This window comes from Hypomesus nipponensis, chromosome 12, assembly GCF_054491055.1.
Source record: "Hypomesus nipponensis isolate SF chromosome 12, ASM5449105v1, whole genome shotgun sequence".
In the NCBI taxonomy this organism is placed as follows: domain Eukaryota; kingdom Metazoa; phylum Chordata; class Actinopteri; order Osmeriformes; family Osmeridae; genus Hypomesus; species Hypomesus nipponensis.
The window spans coordinates 5771440-5791143 of NC_140372.1; the positions used below are offsets into that span (position 1 = coordinate 5771440).

Below are 19704 nucleotides of genomic sequence, written 5' to 3' on the forward strand. Positions count from 1 at the left end.
TTTCAGAAAGATAGCTGGAACTGCGAGGACGAATTAAACATTTTCTGTAGTGCAAGTAATACGTTATTGTTTGTTTGTGTGTGTGTTGGGGGAGGGGTACATGACGACACCTACCCTCCCTGGGTCAGTCTGGTCGACACTAACTGACCCAAGGGGGGATCTACATCACTGGTGGGGGGACAGCCTGTTTTTGAAATGTTCTTGCTAATCATTTATTTAACAATTTCACATCCCCTTTCCACATTCATGTCCACATTCTAGGTTAAAGCAATGGAAACAAACACAACATCAATAGGAGGATTGAATTCACTTGTGTGCCCACTTCTCTGCAATAAACCTTAACAATTTAGGCCACGAGTGGCAAGGACATATGAGAATAAAAATTGTAAGAACATGTCCATCAATGCTCTGGGATCCAGGCAGACATACCTGGGATGCTATCACAGGCAATTACTGTCTTAGTCATCCAGTTGTTGCAGATAAGTGCAAATTGGCATTCGCAGGGATGATGCCATTTGAAAACGCACAGTAAAACGAAAGCTCGCCGTGTCTCTGATGCAGGGTCATAATCTGTTCCATTTGCGGCCTTGTCCAATGATCAAGCGGCAAAGGATCATGGCAGAGTGCCAATGCTAATGTGTGGATTTGTGTGAAACATAGGTCTTCTGTTCTAGCAAAACATCAGAATATCCATTAAATCATATTCTATTTGTAAAATCCATGAATCGTGGCAACAAAACGGACGCCACTTAATTCAACGATATGAGCAGTATCGGTTTTGGTGCCTGGCGCCCAACTATAAATTATACAGACAGCGTGAGCCCTGCGTGTGATGTTCCATGGAACACACTGACAAGGCAGGTGTTACTCGTTCAGTATAACCCTCCAGTCTTTCTGGTTCATTGGTGTCCTACTGTTCTGAGGGATAATTAGCCAGTAGGGCAGGAGCACTCAAGTAGGCGATGCTAGAGAACCTGGCTCCAGAGAGAAGCCCTTTCAGCACCAACAAGATTTTGTTGTTGTTCTTTGTCATTGTGACCCACCGTCGTGTTGCGTCAACTTGACCTAATACAAAAATATCAGACCCCTCACAGTGCGAGGTTAAAAGAAAAGGCTTCACTTTATTTTTGTATTAGGTAAAGTTATTGCAACACAATGGTGGGTCACAATGACTAAACAAGGACCCGGAGGTAACACAAGGGTTAAACAACATGTTGTTTTGTGTATGGTACCACAGTATTTCTCAAGCCTAGCTTTAATTGGCTATGAACCTGTAAAAAAGCATGAGCAGAAATTGTTATTATTTAATAAACAATGGAAGCAACACTTATGTTCCAAAAATATATACATATAGCTTTATTTAAAAAAAGAAAGTCCCTTGCACAATAACGTTTCAACAGAACATACCATGACAACTAACGATGTTGGGATGGAAAGGACGTGCGTCAGAGTGTAATCACAGAAATTCCACTCCATACTTATTTCGAGCCATGGAAACCATTTTTGATCTGTCATACTAAACACAAATACAGAGAACATTAAAGTGAGTCCTGTTTGCACAGCATTTTTGTCATGGTAGGTCTGTAGGGTTATTATCTCCGCCCTGGTCTCTACATTTTCTCTCTCCCTGGTCTCTCCCTTCTCTGCTCCCTGGTCTCTCTCTTCTCTCTCCCCCCTCCCCCCACCCCCGGGTCTCTCTCTCTACGGGATTCTACAGGGCCTCCTCCAGCTCTTCCGGAGCGCTGGTGTTTGAGGTCACAGGGGGGAAGCTCTCCTGAAGGGAGATGTCGTCCACCTGCTTGGCCCTCTCCTCTGCCTCCTCTGGGATGGATGGCGGGTGGCTGTCCACGTCAGAGTTGCTGAACACGTAACCGGGCAGGCTTGCGTGGTGGGCGTGGCCACTACTGCCCCCGCCTCCAGTGCGCCCCCTGCGGCTGCGATACACCCGACTAGAGAAGAGCGCGGAGCAGGTGGAGGCGGTGGCAGCCTGTGATTGGCTGAGGGAGGTTTGGTTGAGGTTGGTGGGGACAGAGCCGTAGTGGTAACTGGAGCAGGTGGCCGGAACCTTCCAGTCAAACACCGTGTTCCAGCGACCCCACGTCCTTCTGATCTCCGCCTGGACCTGCTCTTACACACACACGCACGCACACACACACAGTGTAGTCTAATTTCCATATATTACTAGCCAGGAAGGATTTCTTCTATGCAAGAGGAGGTGAGTATTCATTTAGTCCATTTTACATTCTACATTTTTTAACAACTCAATTACACAACATATCATTCTCCTTGTTATTGTCACTGGAGAGGTACTTTACTACACATTTTCTCCACTCTCCAATAGTCCTATGACACACACACAAACACACACAAACACACACAAACACACACACACACGGCACAACGACCAAGCTTCGATATACAGCAATGCCCTTGATGAAGAGGCCCACAAGGTTAGGGTTGGAAACAGCACTGTACAAAACCTCACCTCTCCATTGCAGTAGCAGTATATGATAGACACGAAGAAACCCTGCAACGTGACAGCACACAGACACATGAGAGACAGGCAAAACACATGTGGAAGGATACTGAAAAATTGAATGCCAGTTTTAAAAGGCCTCTATGGTGCAACAACAGTCTTTGAAGAAGCACTCCCTATACGAATAAATGCAATATAATAGACTAATTAGTCAAAGTGAAATGCCATGGCACCAATTTGAGGAACAGTTTGAGTTGTTACAATGCCAGTCGCAAGTGCTGTGAACTTTTTCATTGTTGAAAATGTCATTTTCTTATTCTAGTAATGACAGAATGTAAGAACAGAAGAAACACCATAGAATGAGGAAAGTTATATTGGGGACATTGTAGGATAAACATGCAAATCAAAGTGAGGATTTTATTTTTGTAAAGGCACCTGGAATGAGTTGAGAAAGAGCTCACAGTACATTCTGACCTCCCAACCGATCCCTTTGAAGGTGTGTGGCATTCCCACAAACACGATGTAGTGGACCCCAAACACCAGCACCAGCACCAGGGTAGACTTGGCTAGTTTCCTGTTTTATTAAAAGGCAGCGGTAGAAAAGAAAGAAAGAAAAAAGGAAAGAAGGATGGAAAGAAGAATGAAAGAAAAGACTAGAAGAACTATTTGTATAGTATATTATCTAGTGAAGGATTGAGCCTTATTCCTCCTTCATGCTAATTAAAATCCAAGGAGTATGTATGCGTGTTTGATTGCAATTTGCACATTAATTAGAGCACTATGCAAACTAAAATATCCCCAAAATGGCATGTAAAGAAGTTACAGTCTTCAACAGAATAAGTCAAAGTAAATACTTCACTTTAGCTAAAATCACAGCCTGGTTGTTAATAGATGGTAAATGTTTGTTTACTGACAGCAGAATAAGTGAGAGTGGCTACAGGGGTAAGCAACAGGCTCAAACTAGCCACCCAGACAGGCACTCCCCAGAGTACAAATCAAGTGCGCCCACTCAGCCACTACCAGACGGACAGATTCCCTCCAGTGTGTTGAGTCTGACACTTTGCTATGAGGTGTGTGATACTTCATCTGGGTCCTTGTTCTGTCAAGCTCAGGTGGGTGACTTCTGGATTCCAATATTGAGAAGATTAGTTGAAATGCCGTCTTATTGCCGTCGATATTAAAATTCAGAGTACTTCTGCCCACTTTTAGGATTCCCTCTAGAACAGTGGTTCTCAACACTGTCCTCAGGGACCCCTTGTCCTACATGTTTTAGATGTTTCCCTGCTCCAACACACCTGATTCAAATGAACACGTCATTATCTAGCTCTGTAGAAACCTGGTAACGAACATGCATTTGAATCAGGGGTCACCGTTTACAGTAGAAACAGCTGTAGGATGCTTGTCATACAGTGGTACACACATATTTTCAGAGAATTCAATAGATATCCACCAACCTGCACTGTTTCCTTGTGTCATATCGACCAGCATTTGTCTCTCTCATTTTGGTTGCCAGGACTCGTACAATATTCACAAATAAGATAAAGTTGAGCTGAAATGTAAAAAAGAGCAAGAATCAAGCCAACTAATTGCCTTGGAACAGTATTATTTTTATATTTGCAGGTATTTGATTATTCAATTATTGATTGGTCAACACCCTAAAATAATGGTCACACTGTCAACCAAGGCTTGGCCAGATTTCCTGTCTGGCTGCCTCTACTTTTAGTCAGTACAGGTGGAGGAAGGCGGTTATTAGATGTGTTAAGTCTACTGAGGGAGTCGGGAGCCAGCTAAGCTTACCAACCCACAGGGCAGTATTTCTCCCTCCGATAACTCCTTTCTGCAAAGATTTGATTCTTGATCCAAATTAAGTACACCAATAGGTTACATAAAAATTGAAAACTTAGGATCAACTTCAACACTACAAATATCTATGTCAGAGGTTGGATCAGTCCAAGTGTTCTAGCACTTTCTCTCCTTCTCCATCCCTCTACCTCTCTCTTTTTTTCTCTCTCTCATCTTTCGCTCCAACACCTCTACAGATTTAACTAATCAGCAACAAGATGGCAGCCAGTGTCAGCTGGGGTCTTTGTAATCTTGACTTTGTTATTCCTGACGAGATTGAAACTGATGTATTATTGTGGATGGATGAATTGGCCTTGACAGACAGTGATTCACGGGTACAATTTCATGTAATTGTTTTCCATCATTCATACACACAGAGAGAGAGAGAGAGAGAGAGAGAGAGAGAGAGAGAGAGAGAGAGAGAGAGAGAGAGAGAGAGAGAGAGAGAGAGACAGACAGACAGACAGACAGACAGACAGACAGAAAGACAGAAGGGTGACAGGCAGGTAAGATTTGACAGACAGCTTGGCTCTGACCCAGAGGAAAACACTGAAATCCCCTCTGACTGCCAAGGAACTATCTGCTACAAATGCAGTCTGAGCAAAGTTTTTATCTGGAGACTAGATGAAGATAGAAACACCTGTGACTCTTACTCTGTTGGTTTCCATGTGAAGGAGTTTTCTCTACACATCATTCGAGAACGGGGTTCAAACACATTCCAATTACTGTAATTACTTCTGTGCTTGTTTTTCCACATAGGTTTCAAACCCCTGAAATGAAGGGAACTTACACCGATGGCTGTTAAAATAGGGACTTGGTAAATCCATTTAATGTTCCCCGCGCTTAACTCCCAGCATCTGGTGACAGAAGGAGAGAAAATGAGAGGACAAGCGATAATTACAGAGTGAGAAATAGAGAGAAGGGAATAACGAGTTGAGATTAGATGAGCTTCGCAACGCAACAGTTACTCTGTGTCCTCTAAAAGAAAGTGTGATGTTGTCTCCTGATAGGTTCCAGCTGTGAAAACAAGACGACAGGGAAGGAAGAATCCCAGCGCTGTGGGATCTTTAAGATCTTGTGTCAGTTTTTTATGAAACGAGCGCCTTAAGACAGCTGACACAGTGATAATATGTTCTTCTCTGCTCTGCATGCTCTGACATGAGGTTCTGAATGACCCTTGTGTTTCACTTTGTCTTCTCACAGTGGAAGTGAATACCTAATATGGACATGGAAGTGGAAATGGCAGAGGAAGTGTGACACAGTATGTACCGTGCGTCTGCTAGCGTTGCCCGGACAACAGCCCAGGCAGCGACAAAGAGCGCGGGAACACCTGCAATGAGAGAAGACAAGTTGTGATTTGGGAAGTTCCCAGGAGGTCTCAGATCTCTGCGGATTGTCCAGATAAAGACATGCACAGATAGCTTGGTGTTCGTGCCTGTTCAAGTCTGGTTTCTAATTTGTCTGGGTTGTTCTAAACTGCAAGCTACAGATGTGTGTCCCACTAAATGCTAACCCTGGTATAGGAGCCCAGAACTGACCAGAACAAGTAAGCAATACATCATGATAATCAGTGGCATCGCTGGCTACAGCCATGATTATTAAAAGGAGTCAGTGAATCAAAAAATGTACCCAACAAGGGGAAACTGAATTACTAATGAGCTGCATAGCAACAGGTGACACTTTGATTTCACTTGATTAAAGATAATCCAAACCTTGCACCTGATTGGCTGAGCTGCTCTCGTTGATAGGACCCTATTGTCTGCTTACCCCAGCCAATGAGAGTGAAGCCCCACAGGTACTTGGTGTCGGAGTAGAACGCCATGAAGATGAGGCTGTGCAGATACAAGCCTTCCACCAGAATCCAATAATAGTTGGTGGCCAGGAAGTAGATGAACAGCAGGACTGTGATCTTGCATCCTACCTAGTATAAAAAAACACTTTGTTAAAGATATTATCTCAAGTGAGCCGTGCTCATACATATTGTATGAGCGATGAATCATGTGGGAATGCTTCACAACTTGATAGACCACAAATGCCTGATAGGACTTGATTGAGGTATAATGTGTATGTCGATTCCTACAGCTTTTCCGAGGGCAGGTTCTAGAGTGGGTGGTTGCAGTACAAACCAGACCTCTCAGTGTCAGTTAATTGACAGAGCTGACAGGAAGAGGAAGACCCACAGTGTCAGTTAAGGTTTAATTAGCAAGTCTGTTTTCGACAGATCATTTACATTTAGCAGACTTACAGAAAGTACAGGGACATTCTCCCCGAGGCAAGTAGGGTGAAGTGCCTTGCCCAAGGACACAACGACATGTGCACCAGCCGGGAATCGCAACTTTCAGATTACTAGCCCGATGCTCTACCCGCTCAGCCACCTGACTCCCCGATCATTACACTAAGTGTTAATCTCACTTTCTCCCTGTGAGGTTGTGTCATAGGTAGGTAATTTACACAGTGGGTGTCAACAGTGTGCTAGGATTCCTTCAAGTCTCTGCTCACAACACCGGTCACATACAGAACCCAGGCACAGCTGGCATATAAAGGGTCAAAGAGATTAGAATCAGGGGAAAGCGGTGGTGTAATCTACGTCCTACGCAGACATGGGGAGTGTGACCTACAAGGCTTTTATGTAGCCCGCGGAGTGAAGAAAGAGAAACATGGATGGTGGGGGGGGGGGGGGCCCGGTAAGGAGTTTGGTTAGAGAACTGGACCACACCACTGGGCGACAAAGGTGAGTACAAGCATGACATACAAACTGGGTCTTGTCGAGGGGCATGGCGGCGATGGTCTTGTAGTTGTCCATCAGCGCTGTGTCGAACTCCTGCAGGCCGCCGTTGGCGTGGACCACCTTGTCCTTGACGAAGATGCTAGCGGCCCTCAGCATGAAGGAGATGAACAGGTGGACGTGGATGTAGTTCCTGGTGCAGTGGAGACGCCTAGAGGGAAGGGGGTTCAAGGGGACAAGGGTTTATAGTTGGGAGTTTGGGGGTTAAAAGTTACAGCCTGGTCAGGGGTTAATGTGTTGATGAATTGGTTTTAAAGTGATGTGTGGTTAGGCTTTGCTAGGTTATATCGGGTTCTATTAAGTAAAGTCTTTATGAGTGTTGTGACAGATATTTTTGTTACATTCTCTGTATGGGAGGTTAGAATCTGAAACAGCTTCCCCAGTGATAAGGAAGTGCTACTGATGAAAATAGCCACCATGGTATCACATCTTCAAGCTGTGTGCTTATGCTCTTTACTAACTGATGGCTCGACGACTGATTTTAGAGAACTGTTGCGTTTATTATACTGCATAAAACACATGAATCTAAACACCGTAAGAGCTTGTCATCTCTTTCAGTAGAGTAGCAAACCTTGAACCGTCTATTCAGAACCAACTCATTGTGTGTTTTCCACGGGAACCTATTCACATATCCACTTCCTCCTTTTCTCAGGTAACAGGTCACATTTGAACCAAAAAAATATTAAATAAACAAAAAATATATATATATATTAAGTCTTAGTACCAAATTTACATATCAAAGTAGAAAATTGTGCTCTGAATTAACAGGGTCATCTACAGTGCTTGTAAGAAACCCAAACTCACCAGACCAAACCCATTATTTAATGTTATTACCTGAAGTAGCCTATGATGATGATGGCTCCGAGGAGTGAACTGAAGGACACAGCGTAGCCAATGGTGTACACAACGTATAGGCGCTCAAAGAACTCCTGCTAAGAAATATGAATGATGTTATTGACTGAATCTGTGGGAGAACTCACAGCAGTCTGTACGTTGAGCTAATGGTTGTCAAACTGTGGGAGACAAAGAGGCAAGTAAAGTACAACTGCACTGAGGAATAATTGACTGGACCTGATGTTAGTTTCCTGTAGGTTTGTTGTAACTGTCTTAAAAGGATCGTACTCTCTCTTGGAAGTCTCTTTGGATAAAAGCGTCCGCTAAATGCATAAATGTAAATATAAATAGCCCATATTTCGGCAAAGAAAGACATTTGGATTGTATTAAATAGCTTGGTGGTCAGCTTGGTGGATGGATGTTGATAAATTTTCAAAAGATGCCTGAATGAGATAAACACTGGGTTAGATGGAAATGTTTATGTGGTTTACTTTCTCTTCCTCGTGGCCTGGTTGGAGAAACCTTAGGCAGTCAGAGTAGTTGGACCATGTACGGTTCAATCCCTCTACTGACACCCAGGAACCGTTGAAATCGCACTTCCTGTACGCGTGACCTGGAAATATCCACATACACACAGTACAACAGAGAAACACATGCGCGCGCACACACACACACAACAAACACCATAATATCCACACATATGCACAGTACACTTTGAAATAATAATTTGACTAATGTATACATTTGAGAATGACAATACAATTGAGAATGACAAAACAATACAATACGTTTTTGGTAAATCAGTGGCCTTGCAGATGTTTTTTGGCAACAGGAAGTTACCTTTGTGGTTGAAGTCGTAGATGTAGACAGGACAGGGAACTTCAGTGACAGCTCCAGGAGATCCCTGCGGCCAGCACACCAGACCATCCCAACCCGGGGGGCAAAGGTCATCTTGGACACAGAGGGAAAGCAGAGTAGATTAGATTTAGATATTATTTATTAGATTAGATTTAGATATTATTTATGTTGAATTATATATACAACTTTATTGTCCCTCAAATTCACTGGACAAGTTGAGTCTAAGAACGTAAAGCCTCACTCATGATTACCAAAAGACAGACAAAGAAAAAACAGGGGCTTATTCTAAAGGGTCGGAGGATTTCGACTAACCACACCAGCCACTTCATATGATCAATAAAAAAATCCACCTGTTTCTTTCAGTGGAGCACTAAGGGGGTATTTGCGTCATTGACTTTTGTGTCTCCACATACAGAAATCGCTGGTTCATTGATCTGAGAAGCTGGGCCAGGAGTTAAGCATTGCCTGCCCTCAACATGTCATCAACATTTGACAATCGATCCAGCATACAATTGTTCCACCCGACAAAGAGAGGGACACTCAGACAACTTTGAATAGGAAGAAGATCTAAAACAAGTCCAGACTCCGCTGTATGTAACAAAGAAACAACAAAATAGCTTTGAATCAACCCCTGTGCAAGGACAGTAATAAGATGTGTTTGTCCCCTTGATGCCCCTTTCATCAAGTTTTTTATTGAATTTTAAACATTCAGATGTAAACAATGAAAAAGAAAACTGAAAACTGTACTGAAAAGAAAGAAAAAGATGGAGTCATTCATGTGTAGCTGAAGAACCAACATTGGTTAAGACTGCTGCTCCCAAAGAAGAGAGTGAATGAGGGTGGAGATGGGAAGGAAAGACAAGGAGGGTGGAATGGGGGTCAAGGGGGGGTCATTTCTGATTGAGAGAGGGACCGTATAACAATGCCCTGAATTGAATTGTCAGGTTTACGAAAGCCCTCCGCACTATCCTCCACATCGTTGAATCTGTATTCTATCACTGTTCTCTCTTGAGAAGAAATTCAGAGAAAGTCGCAACATTCGTTATTCTTATACGCTACATTGAGGGCCTGGTTTGACTGTTTGACTGTAAAAGTCTTTTCAAGGAGGCCATTTAATTTTCTAGCTAGGAAACAGCTAACAGGGTGGAGTAACCTGTGTATGGTTGTGTTCTAATGAATAAGTCAGCCAACCACATGCATAGCAAATGTAAACGCTGCATTGATGCCTTGTGTCTTTGAAGTAGCCACAGACATACATGATAATCAGACACTAAAATTCTGCGACAAAGCTAATGAACCATATGAACCACCATCGGTTTACTTAGTGTTGATCTTCCTACTCATCCTTGGGAATTACTGGCTTCTGAATTTTGGATCAAACAGTGAAAACAGATTTATTTTAATGTGGGAGGAAACAAGGACAATAATATCAACACAATAGCCAAAAACAGAAAACACCCACAGGGAGGAGGCAGCCAACTGCTAAATTCGTTCAGATTTACATCAGTCTTAGTTGAGCAGGTTCCTGACAAAGTGCTGCTATCAAAAAGTCAAAAATCATCTCTACTCTTAGGTTCAATAAATTAATCTCATCATTCTATCATAGGCATCTTCTCCTGTTATAAGATGGGGACCATGAGCTCATACCTGTACGTTGCATGGCAATTACTATTGAATGTGTCTTTAGCTAAAAGCGTCTGCTAAATTACTCAAATGTAACATGTTAAATAACTGAGATAGGGAGAGGGAGAGAGAGAGAGAGAGAGAGAGAGAGAGAGAGAGAGAGAGAGAGAGAGAGAGAGAGAGAGAGAGAGAGAGAGAGAGAGAGAGAGAGAGAGAGAGAGAGAGAGAGAGAAAGAAAGATTAAATGGTTATATGTATACTTGACTCCACCATGCTTGTGAGAGCTGAACACATGTCCTGGCTCACCTGCGGAGCTGTGAGTGGAAACGTTGTGCTGACACTGGAGCTTGACATCGTAGAGCACGTACATCTGCTCCTGAGCTGTTATACCAACCTCGGGGTGATGCTGCGGAGTGAGACCCAAACACATGGTTTAACAAAGCAAGAGTACAATACATATTCACGATCTCCTCGATAATTCCCCAGTTACAACACGAAAATACCCGAATGTGTTCTTTTAGCGTTTAGACTACACCAGTCTTTGATATCAACAACCTCTTTTGAATTAAATAGATTATTTTTGTCAAATGAAACTACCATTTAATTGCAGCCTCTCCCCTCTCTTCTGCACGCACACACAGTTTTTACAAGTGGATCTTGAGAATCAAGCTGGTTACATTTACATATGGACAGCTATCATGGAAGGTATAGATGCTGTAATCATGCAGGTTGGAGACAAAAAATGTTGTGCTGTTTTGTAAATAAATATTAAAGTATAGCCTAACGCGCAGACAAAATGATCGCATCCTACCTGTGTATAAACACGTCTGCATCCACAAAGCACAATCCAATAAAAGAAAACCTTTTTGGCAAAGTTCCTTAAAAGTATCGGCGTCATATTGAAGATTTTTTTTCCAGAGACTGCAGCGGTACTAAGAGATGTACAAAACTCTTCTTAATAAATGCACAAATGCCCGTGCATTGGTCTGGATTGTGAAATGACTATGGTTCGGTGTACGGTCTGATTCCACAGACCTCTCATCTCTAACTTCGCTGCACACTGACACCACCCGTTCGGTCTAAACATATGCTAATCCAATAGTGTCATCGGTCATGTGCAACACCTAACGAACGTCAGCTTTGTATCAATACTTATTAGGGTATGCAGCCAAATTAATTATTGCAGAAGTTAGTCTCTCTTGTATAAAAGTAAGCCTATTTCATGTGACCCAGGGTTTCGACTCTCCTTGGTGCTGAAAGTTGATGTGTCTTTATGCGCGCACGTGCGAATAAAACGTTTTGACTTGTCTGGGTTTTATTTAGCCTATTTAGGTTTGTTATTTTTGCAATAGTTTGTGACGACGCAGAAGTGATTATTTGAACAATAAATGTAAATAAGATGGGTTTGAGAATATCACGTTGTCAAGTCTAACTCCCGCACCTTGGAAAGCCAAACGTCGTGAACACCGGTCATAAACTGCATGCGGAGGAGGTCACGTGTCACAGTCTTGAAGCACAAGAAAAGTCTTTCAAGTGAGGAATCTCTTATCTCCTGCCTTGATCCCAGCCCTGACACCAGTCATCCCCTACACGTCTCAGTAAGCCAGCTGTAGCACAGCCCCAAGGTTAAGGCTGACTGAGTCTCTGTCACTCCCTGCTCTCATGATGGGCGTTCACATACACCGACCTGTGTGGGGGCTTCGATGCTTCACGGGAACATTTTGTTCGACTGCCTTTCTGTATCTAAGCCTGGAAATCTGTTCTTCACAAAGTCTGCATCATATAAAGTTTTGAAAGGCCTTAAATGCATAATATGAAAGGGATAGAAGCGAGGGCTAGACTAGGTAGACGTTTCTGTATACCCGAGGGCATGTGTCCAGTGAACTCAACGCTGAGTTGCCAATTTGCGCCGCATGGCTCTTGTTATCGCTCCTCAACAGGCCATTCTTCATCCTATGTTCCACCCTCCTCTCACTCCATTGTGGAGGGCGAAAGGATTTTGCAAGGGATTTAAAACGCCTCCTCAGTCCTTGCTGGTGTCGGTTTCCCAATTCCACCAAAATAATTGCTCAGATCAGCGCTACAGAAACTGCGACGATTTGCCCGGCCTGCGAAGGTTACGGGTCAGTTAGGTTGTCCGTCGCAACGGTCACAGGTTAGATGATAGCAAGTGTATTGGAATAATTATTAGAGTTGCCACAACACCTTTTCTTTTGCCACTCGTCTCTTAGCCTACTGTTTATGCAGGTCCGTGAAAAAGGTGAATAAAGAATAGGCTAGGCTACGTTAAATCCGTATTTACAGCTGCGACAAACGCATTTGACTGTGACCTGCCATTGTTTTACGTCTACTGTTGACTGCTTGCGCAGCTGGGTTTCTGATCGGATCCCATTTAAGACTGTCCTAAATTACTCTAAGCCAGACAAAGGAAACAATTTTCATTCACTGTAACATTTTCATTTAAGCACATCATTATGTGGTAAAGTGTGAGGCTGTCACGTTTCTAAAGGCTGATTAAATAGGCTATCTATAGGCTTGATGAGTTAACATGTAGCCTAATCTAGTCTATTCATTGGTGTTTTACTGTTGCAGAGGCTTTGTACCCCACGTTTTTGCAGATATGTCTCTCGTCGTATTTGAAATTATCATCACCCATGGCACACTTCAAAAGAGCAATATTTCCAAACTGCTGACAGTTGTGAAAGAGAACTTCAAAGGATGCAGTCTGTTCTCTCTGTGTTCTGGCAGTAACCAGTTTGACATCATGCCACATTCGAGCCCATTTCTAACTTTTTGTCTTTAAGGTCACTCATTTGATTTTACAAAATGCTTTCACATTTGTATAGCTTACGATGGAAGGTTTTGCCTACTAATGGATGCATCTGGATGAGTGACAAAGAGCCTAACTTTCACAGCAAATCTAGGGATTTTTTTTCTGAGAGATATAGCCTGTTTCTTATTTGGGGGAGATGGACTGTGTTGGTGTTACCAAGACTAGTCTCGGGACTCAGGAGAGATGTGCAGGGTGATTCAGACTGTGAACATGATACTAAGATTGGTTCCACAGATTGGCCTTCCCACTCACACTCACCTTTGTCCTATGCTTACGATAGGCCAGTGGTCCCCAACCCTGTCCTCAGGGACCCCCTGTCCTGCATGTTTTAGATGTTTCCCTGCTCCAACAACCTGATTCTAATGAACGGGTCGTTATCTAGCTCTGTAGAAGCCTGGTAACAAACATGCATTTAAATCAGGTGTGTTGGAGCAGGGAAACATCTAAAACATGCAGGACAGGGGGTCCCTGAGGACAGGGTTGAGAACCACTGCGATAGGCTACTATAATAGACATATGTAAAGAGTGCATCTAAGGGTTTTCAGACGGCATTAAGCTTTTGGGGTCCTAATGTAGGCTATGCATTTAAAATTACGGTGAAACGAAATTGACACATGCTGATCTGATTTTAGACAAATAAGCCGTCCAACAAAAAGGTCTTTGATATAGGCCGACTCCAGACTTCCAGCCTTAAACAATACTTACAGGCAACATGGCATTTTCCTCCACACCCGCATTGAACAAAATTGCTTCAAATTCAAATTATGTCCAAATGGCTTCAACATACTCTTATAGGTGTAGGCTACGCATGAATAAATTACTTGAAAGCCTCTCCTATGAATAGTTGTATATTCCAGAACCACTGTAGGGTCACCTATTGACCACTAGATGGCCTCCATCACAAAGGTTTTATTCGTCTTGTCTCCAGTGGGTTCAATACATTGCTTCGAATGTGTATCAGCCCGAGCCTTTACACACCAGAATGTATTTGATCCTTAATTTCCATCCAAAATCATCAAGGAGCACTAAGGAACAAATAATATGTTCCACAATTCTGCAGAATGTACTAACTAGACAACAAAATAACAGTGAAGAAAAAAACAAGACAAAATACCTATATAGTTGTTTATTTGTAATTATTTTGTTCTGCTATTTAGTCAGCTATTGAGCTATTTTGCAAGTGAATATATGTGATTGCATGCTGCAGTTATTTATCATTATAATTTATCTACCGTGACTTAAGAAAAAACTCGTTATGAAAATATTTATACCTTGATGTTGCTCAGTTCTTTTATACAACATTTGCATGTAAAAAAAAAAAACAGTTTTCGTTTTCTTTGCGAACGTGCACATACAGATAATCCCTTAGTAGTCTACTGTATGCGTCTGGTCTGGAGTGGGCAGAGCGAGAACGGCTCCTGCGCTGAAGCAGAACGCTACACCCCATTCACTGTGACTGATATCTCTTGTTTCGTGACTTGAATAAGCAAAGTCCCTGTATTTGGAATATACAACCAGCCAAAAGGTGAGGCTTAATTTACGCTGTTAGTATACATCCAACTAATGTAGCTAACGTTAGAAAAACAAAGGAACAGAGCAGTGTTTTGTCGGCTGACCGCAGCTGTGCGAGCGGCTTGTCACTGCAGTTGAATGTTGATGTGTGTGTGTGAGAGGTGCTGCTGTTTTAATCAATGACAGCAGGGGTGAAAAGAAGAGACCCATTAGCAATTATACTAAACTATTAGAGTTCACCATGTTGTCTTGATAAATAGATATTCTACAGCTACGCTGTCATCTAACATTTTCCTAGCCAGCTAGCTAGCCTGTAATCAGTACAAGTCTAACTGGAATTTTGGGCGAGTGACATAGCATGAGGTAGCTAGGCTAACTAAGCTAGCTAGCTACGTCCAAAGCACATATTAATCATCATCATCAAGAAAAAGTCACTGCACGTGAGATGCTAATGCGACTATTTCGCCATCGAGATATCAGTTAACTACCAGGCGCAATTCAAAACAAGAACATCTGAAGTCTCAGTTTTGCATGATATGAATTAGACATTGTTTATTCAAAGTAAGAAGTCACTCAGAAGCAGGGGCTTCTACTTGTACATGCTAGCTAGCCAGAGACCGAAGCTAGTATCGAGATTTTGTGTTGCTAAAACAGTAAGCTAATGATTAGATGGCTACCATTACTTCTGCTTCTCAGTCATAAACTATTGCCAAACTACATGGGTTTGAAATATCGCACGCTTTAAGCTCTAACCTAAATATTCCACGAGTTTCAAACTAACCTTGTCCTCTGTCAATAATATGTGATCTTTTGAGGAAACAACAAATTGTTAAGTCGGAGAAATAAAAAACATTTGGAGTATGTTGCATTCAATTGGGTGTCCAGTTTAAAAAAATGAGGGGTATACCCCCGAATGACTTTACTAATGAATTGAACTGTTCTGTCGTTAAATAATCAGAACGTGTTTCCTAATCCATTATCTCATCCTAATCTATAGTCAAAATTCTTTGAAGAGAGGACTGAAATTCCACCGATTTATGCACCCCGTTTGTGCAGAAACTAGAAGGCTAGGAATTACTGGTGTACTTGGTGGGTGAAAATAAGAGGAACTTGTACTATTACTGCTATAGCCTACCTTTAGCAAATTCCTGATAACGTCCTTTGTCTATCCTACTTTTTGTATCGTATTGCGTTGAATAACTATCTTTCAGGATTCACAATTATACTATCGATAGCTCTTTTAAAGGGAATATTATCAGCTAGAATTTAGAATTCAGCCCCATGGCATTCAGCACAAAGCTCACGGTGATGATAGCGGGGACTGCATTCTGTAGGCAAGCCTTGTTGTGCTGCTCTGCCTTTTATAGAGAGCTCTTTCAACTACCCTTTTGCTGCTGCTCTCTGGGCTTATAAATCTGCAGGAAAGCAGCTTTGCTTCAGTGGCATGCTCTGCTGGCAAGACATTGTAGGGGCCGCATCGCTGGTCAGAGTTGGAGGTGATGGAGGGATTGAGAAGAGGTGGGCTGTGGAATGGATGGAGCTCAGAGCTGCGGAACACTAAGTCTCTCTCTGATTAAAGAGGTCCTGCAAGCAGGATACAGACACAACCAAGGCCCACTCTCTCCCCTCTCTTTTGTCCCCCCCACTCAATATCCTTGTCTCTCCACCCTCACCTGTCCACCCTCAGTCCTCACAGCCCTCTGGAATACAATAGCCCTCTGATTCAAGTTAGCAACAGGCAATATCAGATCCAGGAGACCAAAGATTCTTTCATCTATCACTTATTTATTTTTGTATGCAGTTGTCTTTACGTCAGTTTCGCGCAAGATGGAAGAAGGTTAATAAAATAGCCTCCCTTTCGCTTAATCTGCAGGGATAAAAAATTATTCACTGCTTGTTATTTTCAGCTTCATCAAAGAGACAAGCTGGCAGCTGCTTTGAAAAAACAGATAAAAACTATTGTTCATTTCTTAAACTAATTGCACAACACAGTTCATTACATCGTTTGAGATCTTCACAGTGTGTTAGTGAATAGTCATTTCATTATATATATATATATATATATATTTTTTTTTACTTCTTGCTGTTAATTGCATGCCATGGCTTTAAAAACTTTCAAATAAGGACAGGTCAATTTTTTTTAAACTCCATGCCTGGATCTTCTTCCCTCCTCTTTCCCTACAGAACATCTCAGTATGGTTTTAGGAGTATGGCACATTGCCTGTGTGTTTACAGAACGGAAGCCGTAGTCCTGACAGGTTTATTGTTGTTCGACCCTTAATGGCTACTTGTGGCTTTGGGGTTAATGGGATGGTCTATGGCCTCCATCAGTTTCAATGTGTCTGTGTCTGAATAGGATTCGCAGGTTGCACTGAATGTACCGATCATGAAACCGGAGCTGAGCAGGGCCATCTTACAGAGGTCCCACAGGAAGAGAGCGGCATTTGCTCCATTGAATTTGCCAAAAATTACCATTATATTTCAAATAGACTCACAGTGTGATATTGATCGTTGAGGTGGTTGATAACGATGCAAACATGGCATTGTATTTCTGAGGTTTGGACTTTTTAAGATACTGTTCTTCATAAGCCTCACAGTACAGTAGTTTTAGTTTGAATTTGGTCAGTTTAGCTCCATTCTGGAGTCAGTCCTGCAGTGATTCTTTTCAGGGGCACTGAAGTGAACTGGCCCCTGTTCATATCAGGAATGAACATAACTCTCTGTTGGTTTAGTCACTAAATATACACTAAGTGGTTAACTGGTGGTCAGGTGTGAGTAAGAGAGAGAAAGAGAGGGTTTGTGAGAGCATGAAGGAGACTGTTTGCATGTGTCTTCTGCTGTGGGACAGGCCTGTATGACATCATATTCACGGGCCCAGCCCTGTCCAGTAGATACCTGAGAGGCAGGGTGGGATCACCCATCCAGTCATTCCAGGAGGGTGACTGTCACTGATTCGCCTTTGCTGCCGCAACTACGCTATCGTCTTTGACCCCCGTCAAAGGGGTCATAGCCAAGCCTATAGTTGAGAGCAGGTACACTGCTGGGGACAGGAAGGGAGGGGGGAGTTAGCTGCTAAGAAAAGCCTGGATGAGGTACCGGGCGTGTCTCTCAGCACCTCCTATCACCAGGGCCTCGTCCGTCACGGCAGCTTCACTGTGACTGGGGTTGTTTTGATCGTCTCACTCATGTGTCAGGGGTTGCATTACCTTTTCTCGTTCCTGGCGGGAAAGTGACGCAGGGAGCAGTGCTTTGTACACGTCCAGGAGACGATGGCCCGCTTCCAGAGGAGATGAAAGCAGGCCTGCTGACCAGGTCGTGTGAAGACAGAGGGCAGGACAGCGCCGGGGTCTTTGTTGCCTGGATCGTTTTTTTTTGTGGTCCGTGTGAAAATAGGGCCTCGTGTTTCGGTTCAGGAAACACTGAGGAAGTTCATTCGCAAGGACAACGTGACCACAGTGGGGGGAGATATCAGCCCGTCCTAGGTTTCAGCTTCATCAACTTGTTTAGAGGTTATGAGATCAGAAACAGATAGAGAATGCGAAACCTTTAAAACTCGGGCTTGACTTTATGCTTATAGCGTTGCCTCCTACAATCATGTTGTATTCTGACGTCTTGCACAAACGTCTCTTTGTCCTCAAGGTTTATGATCCTTCCAACGTTAGATTAGATTAGGAGGACAGTGTTGAATCTTAGAATGCGAGCACATTCTGGGCATGACTTTTACACCGACAAAGCTCACCTGAAGGCGGGGAATGTAATCTGGGCTATTCATTTATCAGACGCTTTCATCTAAACTGACGGACATGCGCGGATCTCTTACAGTCAAATGCTCTACCACTGACGACACCTACCTGTCCCATGATTGTGTTGGTGTCGGGGGGGTGCGATTCCTCCAGTAGACACGTAGCCTAGCCTTTATGAGACGACGGTCACATGATCTGTGATTAACACATTGCCGGGGGAGTTTATCCCTGGGGGCCTGCGGCTCTTTGTCTTTCTTATTGTTTCTACATGACTCATCATAAGCACTTGTTTCTCCTCCATTGTTAAAATGCATTACTTTCCTGGAAAAGAGGCTTTTATTTTTCTTTGTTTAAGTAAAAAACGGGAAATGTATTCGATTTGTTATTTCCTTACTTGGAGCTGCAGTCAAAACAGCAGGAAACATAAAGAGACGGTGTAGCTAATTTGGGGGCTGGCTCACACGTTTGCCCAGCTCTCAGTGGGCTCTCTCAGGGCAAGGCTTGACATTGGCTGTCCTCAGCCGTCCCAGTCCAGCCAAGTTGATTTCTTGAATATTTCGATCAGGGTGCAGGGTTTTCCACCTAGAGAGAAGTTGCTGTGTGGTGGCAGGAGTTGTTCTCGCACCACCAGGGCAGCGCAGCCCACTCGGAGCCCGCTCTGCCCATTGGTCTGGAGATCTGAATTAATGATTGAGAGGAGGGGCTTGTGTGAAGGAGCCCATTAAGATGCAGAGTCACAGCGGTCTCCATGACAACATGGCTATCATCTGTATCACGTCTCCTCCGGAGCACAGGTCCTGACTGGCTCCCAGCGCTCGGCTGGAAGGTTAGGGAGCGTCAGTGGGAGCTGAAGACGTTTGCTTTTCTGAGGTAACTGGGCTGTGTTTACTTCCTTAACAGCTTTGAGAGAATAGCAAGGCACGTGTAAGACTTGTTAGTTTTGAAAATGTTACTTTCAAAGACATTTGCTATCCAATATCTGGAGCTTGTACTTGAGTTGCGGAGGTTTAGGGTGTTTGCTGTCAGGCTACTTTTGGCTCTTTCGCGTCTGAAGGCAGCGCTCTCACGCACTCAAACCTGAACCATCTTTTACGCTTACGCGAAGACGTACAATTGCTACGGTTCCTGGTTGGTTGTGTCAAAGAATTACATTTATTTTAAGCATCAAATGATTTTTCTTAAATAGATTTTATGGCAA

The 19704-nt window shown here is 43.2% G+C and overlaps 1 protein-coding gene across 1 annotated transcript; it reads right to left on the reverse strand.

Annotated features, from left to right (window-relative positions):
- Positions 1-1710: 1710 nt before the first annotated feature.
- Positions 1711-11316, reverse strand: LOC146260787 (parathyroid hormone 2 receptor-like). Its single transcript, XM_084667903.1, has 13 exons — positions 11230-11316; positions 10725-10824; positions 8778-8888; positions 8429-8550; positions 7938-8035; positions 7071-7254; positions 6086-6239; positions 5588-5648; positions 5109-5175; positions 3931-4025; positions 2912-3050; positions 2486-2527; positions 1711-2122 (listed from the first exon to the last, which is right to left on the reverse strand). The coding sequence occupies exons 1-13, from the start codon at positions 11314-11316 to the stop codon at positions 1712-1714; spliced, it is 1671 nt and encodes a 556-aa protein (XP_084524029.1). The 3' UTR covers position 1711.
- Between the last annotated feature and the right edge of the window lie 8388 nt (positions 11317-19704).